This window comes from Lepisosteus oculatus, chromosome 11 (assembly GCF_040954835.1).
Source record: "Lepisosteus oculatus isolate fLepOcu1 chromosome 11, fLepOcu1.hap2, whole genome shotgun sequence".
Lineage (NCBI taxonomy): Eukaryota > Metazoa > Chordata > Actinopteri > Semionotiformes > Lepisosteidae > Lepisosteus > Lepisosteus oculatus.
The window spans coordinates 3454749-3467134 of record NC_090706.1 but is presented as its reverse complement, the minus strand read 5'-3'; the positions used below and the strand labels follow the sequence as shown (position 1 = coordinate 3467134).

Sequence of the window (12386 nt, the reverse complement as noted above, 5' to 3'; positions counted from 1 at the left end):
GGCAGATGACACTGTGATGTCACTGTGAGGGCTGCACTCAGAGAGGATTGTAGGAAAGGAGCTCCACCACACTTTTTGCAGCTTTGGCTCCTGAAAACCTGGTTGTTGGTTTTTTTTCTGTTTGTGTCGAGCTGGAGTTATTTTGTTTTACAGTCTTGCTCAGTAAGCCATTAAGACTCACTAAACAGCAAAACATAAACATATTTCTTTTCTTTTTATCCTGTTTTAAACGTCTACAGAAACAGGAACGGTCACACACCATCTGGGACTTTTATCTAGTTTCCTTTGATCACATTCTTGCTCATTTTAAATAAATTATTGGATCCTGCTGGGCTGAAATTGAACTGAACTGTATTAATTCCTGTGTTGTCTTGAGCTGTGCCCCCCAACAATCGAGTGCTGTTAGGGACCCGTGCAACAATTCTTTCATCACGTTTTCAGTAAGAAGCAGCAGTTCAAAGAAGAAAGGAGAATGAAAGTGTGTTGTGGAGAACAGCAGCACAGCGAATGCATTGCAAGATAACGTTAAATGAATCACCAGTTTCCTACTATGTGTCTATGTGATCCTAATGGAAAACTTGTGTTTCTTCTTTGAGCTGCATTAAAGATTTTTTTTCAAAAAATATTTGTACAAGTGTTAATGTTCTAGAGGGTCATTAGAAGAATTCCATGTGAAGATCCCTCCTCACCATACTATCTAAAAACAACAAACACCTGTTTATTATATTGACACGAGCAAATTACTGTCATTGTTCTGAAATCTTTTCTTCAAAGGCTCTGAAAGCAGAGTCAGTTGCAGTAGTGTCTTCTGTATCCTCAGATAACTTTTGGTCACAATGGAAACTTCAGATGGTCATTGCTTTCCTCATAGTATTGCGGTAGAGGCAGGTTAGAAAGATCTGCGTTATATCGGAAACTGACTGCAAATCACTTTGGCCACCGCAGTGTCCACTCTCCCTCTCTCTTCCTCCGTGTCTCTCTGTGTGCTGGCCTGGCTTGTGATGCTCATCTGTACGTCTGGTGAAAGGGGAACAATGAGCTCTTTTAAGGACAGAAATCTCATCCTGTGTTCAGGCCTGAAAACTGGGCAGCCGAACAAAAAGAGGCATTGACTCTGATGAGAGAAAAAAAAGACGAGAAGAAGCCCCATGCTGAACCTAAACCGAGTCTCCGAAACATCCACTGGCCATGTCCACAGTGGGTTTGAAATTGTCCCTTCAGCCCTGCGAATTGATCTCTTAACATTTTAAAACAAACCTCCATTAACAGAGCACACCCTCTCTGCCGTAGGGGCTGAAATTTGGACAGATGGGTAGAGCATGCAAGGCTTTTGCAAACTAGGTTCTCGTTAAAACAAAGCTGTGATCTCTTTGGATACCTTTATAGTACAGAAAACAGAAACAGAGAGACAAGGTAGCAACAACTGGTCGCTCTCTTTTATTGGTCCCTTCTATTCTGCCTCTTATTACAGATGGTATATTTGCTTTGCTGGCAGGTAGAAGACATAACACAATTCATGATACATTAAACACAACATGAGTCATACATAGATAATAGATAAATAAAGTAAGATATTGTAATGACTTAGGGTTCGTTCAGGATAAAGGACAAGAGGAGATGGTGTAAACACACAAGCACCTGCTTTTATTCTGTTCTACAAAACAAAACACACACACATCAGAGGACAGACGGAACGTGTACACAGGTTTAGGATGGTAACTCTTTAACAGACTCTACACACTTAACTTATGGGACTGGGTGCACTTCCTCCTCACCACTGGGCGAGGGCGTTACTATATAATCAATTGTCCAAATCAAGCAGGTTAATTAGCCATGGGAATAAAAGATAACTTGGTTCTATTTGAATCTAAATTGACACCCAGACTGGAGGGGCTCAGACTCACTGTGCAAGGGTCGGCCATGACTGTCCGTGATTATATTGACCTTCTGCACTGCCTGTTAGACGTCTGAAAGCTGTAGCTGTTGTGCACCAATAATTTTGCTGGATACCTTCACAATCCTGCTCAGTCTGTTTAAGACATGTATTAAGGTCACCAAGTCAGGCAACTGCAGCAAATGTTAGGACAGCTTCAGTGAAAGGTCTATAGAATAATGTCATTGTTGTAGCACACACATTAAAAGAGCTGGGTTTTCTTAGGAAGAACTGTTTTTGTTGGCTCTTCTTACGTATGACGTCCGTGTTTTCCTCGTTTGCAATCAACAATAGTGCCAGGATATTTGTAACTGTTGCTGTCACTTTTCTTTCCTTATTTTATGAGTGCGTTCTAATGCTTTTATACCATTCTCTGAATACTAAGCTACCCTTTCTTCTTCTGCCAAACTGCGTGCATTGTAAGTGCCGGAGAGCACAAAAACAAACAGCAGAAGAAACAGGACTGAGAGGTGTTTAATGAGCCTTATCTCAGCCACAAAGAGATACAACTGAACTTTCACAGGCATTGTGCAAATTAAACTTGGCTGCACAGCCATTCATTCTATTATCCCCCTTTGTGCATCTGCGACACCATGTCCAACTGCATGAATTCTCTAGAGGATTGCATTATTCTGAAATCCTATGGAGGCTGTTTTCTTCCGAATACACATTCTGGAATGCCGGCAGACATGTTGCTCTTGAGCCCCAGATGCTCAGTGTGGGCATCCCCACCCCTCTCTCCCCCACAATCAAAGCTGGGCCTACACTCTCCCTGCCACCACACAAATGCAAATATCAAGATAGTGCTACTCCCTTGCTATCTTAGTGCTGTTTTTGTTTTAAATCTAGTTAGAAAGATAAGAGGATAGAGGATGCTTAAAAGTTCTTAATCTAATAAATAAGCTTTTTTTCTGCATGAAATGCTTATCTTACAAACCTTCTTGTGGGTAAGCTCTGAAGACCACTTTACTGTATGAGGATGCTTACTTATCCGATGATGTACTGCTATTAAAAGTAACCCGCACGGCACAAGTACTGTGGAATTCCATACCAGGAAAGACATACGCCTCTTAAACAACCTTTTGCGCATTCTTCCCTTTACACAAGAACTGGAATTGTTAACCCCTGAGGTTATTCCATTCTGGGAAAAGCCACACACATAAATGATGTAAATAATTCTTTGGAAATATATGCATGCCATACATTCTTCAGGAGACAGTAGAGACTTTATATCATCGGCAAAATCATGAAAGGTCCCTTTAAGAATCAACAGATATGCGGTGCAAACAAGGAGCTGGATATTCTGCAAAAGAACAGGAAAAAAAGCAGACATTCAGATTAGAAACATGATGTATTGCATTAAGTACTGAAATGGTGAGGTGGATAAACTGAGTGGCATAATGACTTTTTTGGCATGTATGAATGCCGAAGGGTATCAGAACTGTAATTCACTGAGTTCCCAGTTGCTGGTTCATGTTCTTTGCTGGCTCCGATGTGAAGCACGAGCCTTTTCCTGGCCCAGTAACAGAGAAGATTACTAAAGACCCCCGTTTGGGTGGGCAAAAGCCATCTTACGTGAGCTGGAGAGGCCATCGCTGACTTCTCCACCTGAACCGTTGTGCAGTGGGCCTGCAGGAGCAGACCCCAGGGGGGATGAAAAGTGCTGTGTGTATACCTGCAAGGAATTGTTTTACTGTTACTATTGCTACTGCCCAACAACAATCTGGACTGTTATTAGATTGGTTACAATATCAGGTCCTTGATACACAAATGGCAGTTAGGTTCATGAGCGTACATGGACAGAACACAGGGGTGCTACTGCAGAGAGAGAGATTCTGGGAAGCCGGATTGCATTTTATTGAAGCTGACTGAGGGTTCCTTTAGTCAAAGCAGGGCTGAATACTTGGGTCATTAAACTACTAGTAAACAAACGAGCAGAGTGGGCAGAGTCTCTTCTCATTTGTAACCTTTTTATATTCTTAAAACACTCAGTGCTACTACTGGTGTCCCTGCCTGACAGAGACATGCTTAGAAATACAACTTATATCCAGCAGTAGGAAAGAAAGAAATCCCTTTCAAACACACTCCAGAAAAGCATGACAGTCCAGAAACACGCTCACCTAATTCAGAATTCAGATACAGGCCATCAAACCTCTCCCCACACAAACCACAATACATGATTTTTCATTAATTAAAAGCCTTACAGGTACAGTTCTTGAATACAAGAGAGATTCCACTGAGATCCTTCAATGGGTGTCAGACATTCCTGTTCTTAAAACAGCAACAGATTCTAATCTTGTTAGCCAGTCCCTTCTGCTGTATCTAAAATTTCCTTTTGTTTATTCCTCAAAGGCATTTCTGCTCACAGTTCCAGCATTGTTAAGGAATGTGTGAAATCTGATCAAATAACTGAAAGCTTGGACAAAAACATCCAAACCACCATATATACAGAATGTGTATATAAAGCACTGTTATTTTCTACTCTTTTAGCATCATGCTCATGTTATTTATACGTGTGTCTTTAAGACATCTCAATTATGCAACCTCTTAAAAAGGGACAATAAAGGCTTGGTGTAAGAGACTGTTTTTACAGTTACTATTTAGAATCAGAATCACATGAGGCTGAAGAAGCCCCTTTGTATTATGAATCAATTTCACGTTTCCAGGGGAAATAATTGTGTCACCATGGCAGCATGTATTTAAAACCTTCATCATTTTAGTTTTTTTTAATCACTTGAACTACTGAGGTACAGCAGGAGCTTCATACTTTTTACATCTGCTTTCTTTTCAGTTCCTTAAGAAGGTTTTATCTCCAGGAATCTGCCTCAGTCCAGATCAGGACTGCAAGAGCCAAATTAGCAGATCAAATCTGACATTGGAAAAGCATTTGTTTTGTTTTGTTTTGTTGTTGTTTTTTTGTGGCTTTTCTCTTTTTCATACTTTCACATTAGCGATTAGAAAAGAAATACTTTAGAATTCTTACAAGGATGCATTTTGAAATTATACTACCTTGATATTCCTAAGCCGGAATATACAGATAAGTAAGAAGAATATACTGTGCTGTGAACTACAAATTGTCCAAAAACATAGAGCCACAGAAGTTAAAAATGAATGCTTTACTAAGACAGCAGAGGTCAGTTTTCCTCTGCTATGCTGAATCTGTCAGTCTGTTGTAGTTGTAGCCACAGAGCTCAACATAGACAGTCACCAAGTTGTCCCTGGGCCTAACTAGGAGGACATGAACTTGACATCTTTGTATAAAGCTACAGACTGGCTGGACCTCCAGACAAGTAATTGGTGTCCTTTATTGTCATTGGGAGCTGCTTTTTCTCCACCGTTCTGAAACAACCTTGAGAGACCTCAACACACATTGTGGGTTCTTACAGTGCAGGACAAAATGATCTCTCGAAGCTTCTTTTGTGCTTCATCCAACATGTACTGTACCTGGGGGACCTGCATTTTTCACATTTGCGTTGGAGCCACTGGACGTAGTCCTGCACTCCGTTTCGAAACAATAACAGACTGATTTCTATTCAACATTTGGTGCAAATTTCCTATTTAGAGTTTCACGGTTGTGTGAAAAACCACACAGATGGGCCAAATGGCATTCTCTCTTCAGCAGCCTTTCTACTGTTCTCATGTGTGGGCCATTCTTTGAATCTTCTCTGCAGCAGCACTGCTATCTTGTTTGCAGGGGCTGTACAAAAGCTCCCTATGACTTTCACTGCTGCGTGCAAAAGATATTCCTAAAGAAGTCATGCACTAAAGGCCGCACTCTATGCCAGTGTTTATATGTGATCCATTAAAACCAGCTGTCTGCTTTGGATGCTTCCACTGTTCACAGCAGTATTCCCATATTTTGTATTTGTTTTTTTGCAACTGTGAAGAGCAACACAAACAAACAAGATCGGGAGTGGATTGTGTCTTCAGATTGGGTGCCTCTCTGCATCTCTACTGACTCTCTAACACTGTTGTGTTTGCTTTTTGACAGCCCTTTTATAACAGAGGCATGATCGTGCATTCCCTGCCTGCCTTTCGTTTCTCTAATGTGTAGAAATCCCCAGGTTATATAACCTTTTCTGAGTGAAGAGAGCTTGCACAGCCCTGGACTCGGGCTGTGACCCAGGGGTTTTCCAACAGAGCCCATGAAACCAAAAGTAGACTCCTCACAGCTTTGATAAGGGAAATGCTAGGTCATGAGATCCCAGTTCCCAACCAAATAATGAAAATTCCTGGAAATATCTTTATACGAGATCTACCAGGACCTCCATCAGATTCCAGGAAAAGCAATCAAACCCTCACAGGAGCTCGCAGCCCCACAATCATTCGCAGCTTTTCGCATTTGAAGTTCAGAAACGCAGGCGCGCCAGTGCAAATCCTGGAAAATCAGCTGTGTTGTATTGATCGTGTGGGCCTGTACTGCAGTTCTTCTTCACAAACTTCAATGTGCCCGTCTTCGATTCATCGGAATAAGAATGTGTGAGTGGGTTTGTGAAGGGTAAGATGAGAAATACATCGCATTAGGTAGAGCAGAACACACAAGTAAAACTTTTACTGGAGAAGCAGATATAATGAAAGTGTCTACAAAGGTTTTTGGTATTGATTCAATTACAAAGGCTTTAAGATTCACTGTTTAATTCTCCGAGCTTGTGATTTCTGGATTCCCGGAGAGAGTCGTCCTGATGCGGGTTATTAACAGCTGAATCGGCTCTAGAGTCTCCCTCCTGCGGGCTGTGACAACGTTTTTTTTAAAAAAATAACTGTTTTCCTTCTTCCTTTACATATTTCGCTCGACAGGCCACGATGTGGAATCTGAAGAACGTGACAGCTGTGTGTTTTAATGGTAGGTGGAAACCATATAGCAGACCAGACATACACGTATTACAATCTGAGACTCTGTCGTCTGTAAACATGTCTGATCTCCCAGCTTAGCTGAAGGGAAATGACGCTCTTAGGGCAGAGCTGAACTGGGGGTGGAGGTCTGAAATCTAGTTTTTTCCCACCTTTCACAGACCCAGGCCTTTCAGAATTGGGGGCCTTGAACTCCCCGTTTGTCCTTAATATTGGAAGATGTGTTGAGACACACAGCTGGCAAGAGTCTCCCAGCCCCCCCGAAATGCTGGTGTATAACACTTATAGTGAGCGCTTTACAATACAGAACAAGGATCCTGGCGGGGCTACGGCCAAGGTGATACGGTGTAAAACAATTGCTTACACTTATATAGCACTTTTCTGGACACTCCACTCAAAGCGCTTTACAGGTAATGGGGACTCCCCTCCACCACCACCAATGTGTGTCCACAGAAGGGCCACGCCACACTCATGGCTCGCCACAGCGAAAGGCACACAAGTAAACCGCTGCTGAAAAGACACACCCCCAAACCTCACACATCCCACCAGCGGAAAACATAGCCAATCGAACTCATTCTTCGATTTGTGGACTAAGGTCAAAACTACCAGCTGATATCTTGGCAGATCTGGGGATTTTTTATTTTATCCAAATTACTTTAGTTTACAAGGGGGGGGGGGCAGGGGGTATCGGCTAGTGACCGCGACAGGGCTTGCATCCTCTCGGACGGACTCTTTAACCAGATTATGGGAGCGCAATCACGGCTTTTCTTTTCTGTTATTGTCAAAGTTGATTAAGGGAAGCGCAGCTGGAATTAAAGACCCCCCCCCACGCGTGCGTGACGTGACGTGCTCCAGCGAGTCCGCGCGGGGAAGGAGGAGACGCCGCTGAAGTTAGAAGCACGGTGGTGGTGGGGGGAGACATAAATAATGTTTTAAGTACCTTTCGGTGAGTTTTTAAGACGACTTGCGGGGTAGCAAGAGCAAAAAACGACAACAGAGAAGGGTACCCCTGCCGGCAAGCCCCTCCGCCCCGGTGCAAACCCAGCGGGTCATCGTGCAGCCTTATCGGTTATCGAAAACCTCGCTAGCCGCAGCGTTTAAACTCCGATTACATCGAAAACAAATAGTGTAAAAAAAAAGAGTGAGAGAGGAGAGAGAGCCACTCCTTCCTTTCGTTACGGCGAACGCGTAAGGAAAATGAAAACGTAAAAAAGGAGAAAAATAAAACAGGTTGAACGAGCGAACGCGTTTTCCACGGGCGCGTATCGCTCAAGACCCGAGAGCAACAGCAAACGAGACACCTTCTCTTTATTTATTTTTTTTATGAAAACAAATATATTTAAATACAAAAACGACCCCCCCCGCCTTCGCTTCAAACCCAGCCTCGCCGATCCCTGGGCTCAAAGAGAGGAGGAGGAGGGGATGAAACTTGTCCCCACCACCACCACCACCACTACCAGTGCAACTTCCAAGCCATCTCGTCTCACGATGACCAAACCGATTGCTGTAATAAAATCCCCTTTGGCGGAAAAAAAAAAGCCCCCTTCCCCCCGAAACTACGAGATTGGTAGTCCTTCGGCAGGCTCACGCCTTGTAGGAGGGGTTAGCACGTTATTTGTGAGGCTGGGCTGGCGAGCCCATCTGTAGTTTTCGGCGAACTTGCTGGGGAGTAAGGTGCACGGGTGTGCGTGTTTTATAGCGGAACTTTTAACTACATTTCTTACCTCGCCAATAAAGATCGCAAAAGGATTTTTTTTTTAAAGAAAACTCGTTTTTTTTTTCTTGCTCGCTTCCTTTGGTCCCGGATTGGAATTTTTAATTCGTGTTTTTTTTTAAGTGATTTTGTTTTTGGTTTTTTTTTTTGCTTTTATTTTTTATTTAAAAAAAACCAAACAAAAAAAACCCGAGGAAGACCGCACCGTTTGAAGATCTGAAGGATGGGTTCCCAGCTGTCCAAGGGAGTCGTCGTTGAGTCCAAGCAGGCTGCCGCCGACCCTGCGGCTGCCAAGACCAACGGGCAGGTGAGCGCCGTCTCCTTCTGTGCCACCCTTTGGGCGTTTTAAAACGTGAACGCAAAACGTACAAATTAAATAAACTTGGGGTTGAAAAAGTGAGGGACCGACCTGGTTGCATTTTAGGTTGGTTGGAACTTTTGTTGTTTTTTTTTTTTGGGAGAGGGTAGCAATTTAATCAGCAGCGCGGAGGTGGGGGCTCTCCTGAGCGCTGAGTGTCGTGATGATTAATTTTTATATATGTAAAAGATAAGTGTAGGATTTCTGAGCGGGGCGACACGAAAGCCCGGCTCTGTGACCAGGGTGTTCAGTTCTCTATTGTTCCTCAATTCCCCGTGTGTCGGGGCCAAAGCCTGACCCCCACCCCCCCTCCACTCCACTCTCCTTTAAAATCGGGGTACACGGGTGCCCCGCGTCCACATGCATTGCTGTGTTTGGACGAGGGGTTTTGGGGGGCTGCCTGGTGGGGTGCCATCATCAAGCCGGCGCTGGAAGCCCGGTTAGATGGGTAGCCTGGACAAAGCGGGGTGCTCAGCCGCCGCCCCCCCCCAGGGTGTGCGCGCTGGCGGCTCGCTCCGCCACCGTGCAGAGGGGGTTGGCGTGCACGGAGGCTGCAAACGCGGCGCGCTGGGTTTTGCACGGCGACGGGCGTGCAGCTGCCACCGCCGATCGATACCGTGGGCGACGGGAGAGATGCTTTTGTCTGCCCCCCCCCCCTCTTCCTGCGTTGCGCCCAACGTGACCGCTGGGGTGCTTTATCGCGTCTCGGCGTCCGTCGAGTGATTTGGGGGTGTTTTGTGACCCAAATGGTCTTAGTTTTTGCCTGCAACTGCTGCTTAATTGGGAGACTGGTTCTCTACAGAAATGGGGGGGCGGTGCTGAAAGGCGCCAATCTTGGTCTTAGTTTGCGGACCCTAATGCAAAGCTCGGCGGCTTAAAGCTCCCAGCCGCTCCAGGGTGGAATAAACCTTTTTGGGGGTCTCCTCAACCCGGGTTGAGAGACACGCTGGTGCATTGCCTTGGCGCTTTGGTGAGCATTTTTAATTCTTTTGTTGCACCGCTTGGCTTTGTCGCACGGCTCGGTCTTTTACGCGGTGCTGTAGCGCCCCCCAGCGGCGAGGGCCGTGAGCTGCGCCTCGGCCGGCTAGGCGCGCCCTTCGAAAAGGTGAAATCCGTGTCGGGTTGCTGCATCCTACCTACAATGCACGTCTTTTCTACGAGACGGATAGTGTTGACACTGCCGTCCCTGGGTGAAAGACTTCTGTCCGGGGGAGAAAAAAAAAACAAGTTTGTTAATCTGTGCATGCGTGGTCCGTGTAGTATACGGTTTTGAGACGGTATTCTGCCTTTCCCCCCCCCTGCCTCTCAGGAAAATGGCCATGTGAAGACCAATGGGGACGTGTCCGCCAAGGCGGAGGGCGACGCGGCGGCCAACGGCAACGGGTCCGCCGAGGCGGTGAAGGAGACGGGCGCCGGGGACGCCATCGAGCCGGCGCCCGCCGCCGAGGGCGAGGCGGCCAAGCCCGAGGGGGAGGCGGCCAAGGAGACGCCAAAGAAGAAGAAAAAGAAGTTCTCCCTGAAGAACTCCTTCAAGTTCAAGGGCCTGTCGATGAAGAAGACCAAGAAGGGCAGCGGGGAAGGCGCGAAGGACGAGGCGGCCGCGACCGCAACCGCCGCCGCCTCCCCCTCGGCCGAGGACAAGGCTGACGGCGCTGCCGAGGGCGGAGACGCCGCCGCCGAAGCCACGGCCAGCGAGTCCAAGGAGAGCACGACGCCGGCCGAGGCGAAGGAGGAGGCCGCCGCCGCGTCCGACGCCGCCGAGGAGCAGGGAGGAAAAGCCAGCGAGGAGCCCGCGGGGAAAGCCGAGGAGGAGACGGCCGCGGCCGCGGAGGAGACCGAGCCGGAGGCGGCGGCCGCAGAGGCGACCACAGCGGCCGCAGAGAAGGAAGAGCCCAGCTCGACGCCTTCTGAACAGAAGGAGGAGTGATCTCGATTTCGGAACTTTGTGAACTGTTTTTTTTTTTTTCCTCTTTCAATCTCTTTCTCTCTCGGAAAATTATATATATATAAAAAAAAAGACTTGTGCCACGTTCTTTAAAAAAAAAAAACACCAACAACAACAACAATAACAACCTGATAAAAAAAACCACCATCCCATTAACTACCGATGCTCACAGCCCAGGTCGCTTCTCCATAAAACGAAACGACTCCCATTGCCAGTTCTGCAGGAAAAAAAAAAACCTCAAGCAATGCCCAGGTTTCCGGACCTGAAGCTGGATGTATTGTAAACAGGTGGGGATTGTAAAACTCATCCGACTTTGCACCTCCTTCCAATTTGATTCCTTTGCCAGAAGATGATTTTTTAATGGTGTGGCAGCCCTCTATTTTTTTTTCTTCATCTCTCGAGATCGCGATCTCCACAACATCAGTGAAGCTTGAAAGGACTTCTCCAGCTGAAATGACTGTTCATACAACAGGAAACCCTTTTCAGAGCCTTTATCAACTTTTAAGAGTTCAACATTCCTGTTTTACCCCACCCCAATATAAAGTATTTTGTGATGTATAGAGAAACAAAACATTTTAATGAGAAGCTTATAGTCCTTTTGTTTTGTTTACATTGTATTTTAATTTTTTGGCTAAAAACCACAAGCTTTCGGTCTGCTGTGTTCACATTTCAAATTTAGTGGGGGCTGGGGGTTGTATGTATAATGTGAGCCTTTATATCTGCTTTTTCGTCTCTGTAAATACGTTTTTAGCCAATTTTTGGTTCTTTATTTTGCTAACGTTTTAAGGATGTTCATGGTTTTATTGTAACTTTTAACGAGGGTAAATAAATGTTGGATCCATGGAGGCCTGTTGTGTACCGTCTAATTGAGCTTAATCTTTTGTGCTCCTGTGTGATTACCATTGCGGCCCAGAGCTCTGTGTAGGGGCTAATCTGGCTGCTGTTGTGGCACCTCTATTCTACCGCTGCACAATGCAGAGATTTTGAAGGCGGCGCATGGTTTTTTGTGCTGTTTGCTAGCTTGTTCGTTTCCATTGTGAGTGCTGCATGTTTGTGGAGTTAAGTGAGGCCATTTAGTCCTGTCCCGTTTAGTAGAATCCCACCTAGCTCAGCAAGTTTCAATTCTGTCTGGCCCGGACCGCTTGCAAAACCACTGGCCCTGTGGCGGGGGGTCTTCAGGGATATCGCTGCTGATGCTGTGAATTAAACCTCTCTCCTGCGGTTTGACCTGTGCAGAAGGTGCAGAGTTCAAGGTCTGGTTCGCTTCTGGCCATGCACACGGCTGGCATTGACTTTGCCGTCTCTTGATCTGCAAAGCTACGAAAGTAGTACAGGATTTCCTGTGCAACACGTTGTGCTAAAGAAGGTGAAACGGAGAAGAAGGTTTATATTCCCTCCCCAAAGTTCCTAACATGGTCAGTTTGGGGTTTTTACCTGCCTGGGCCAGTGATTCCTCGGGTATAAGTCTCTTATTGCAGTGTGGTGAAGTTGCATATATTTGTCTGCTTAAAATATCAGGAGGGGTTTTTTTCCTTCCATTTCCTCTGCTTACAGGATACAGACTTACTGCAGTCTCAAAACTCAT

The 12386-nt window shown here is 45.7% G+C and overlaps 1 protein-coding gene across 1 annotated transcript; it reads left to right on the top strand.

Annotated features, from left to right (window-relative positions):
- The first annotated feature begins 8205 nt into the window (after positions 1–8205).
- LOC102690333 (MARCKS-related protein 1-B) lies at positions 8206–11647 on the top strand. The gene is made up of 2 exons (XM_006631359.3): positions 8206–8805; positions 10166–11647. Exons 1-2 carry the CDS (start codon positions 8722–8724, stop codon positions 10781–10783), a joined length of 702 nt encoding a protein of 233 aa, XP_006631422.2. The 5' UTR covers positions 8206–8721; the 3' UTR covers positions 10784–11647.
- Positions 11648–12386: the final 739 nt, after the last annotated feature.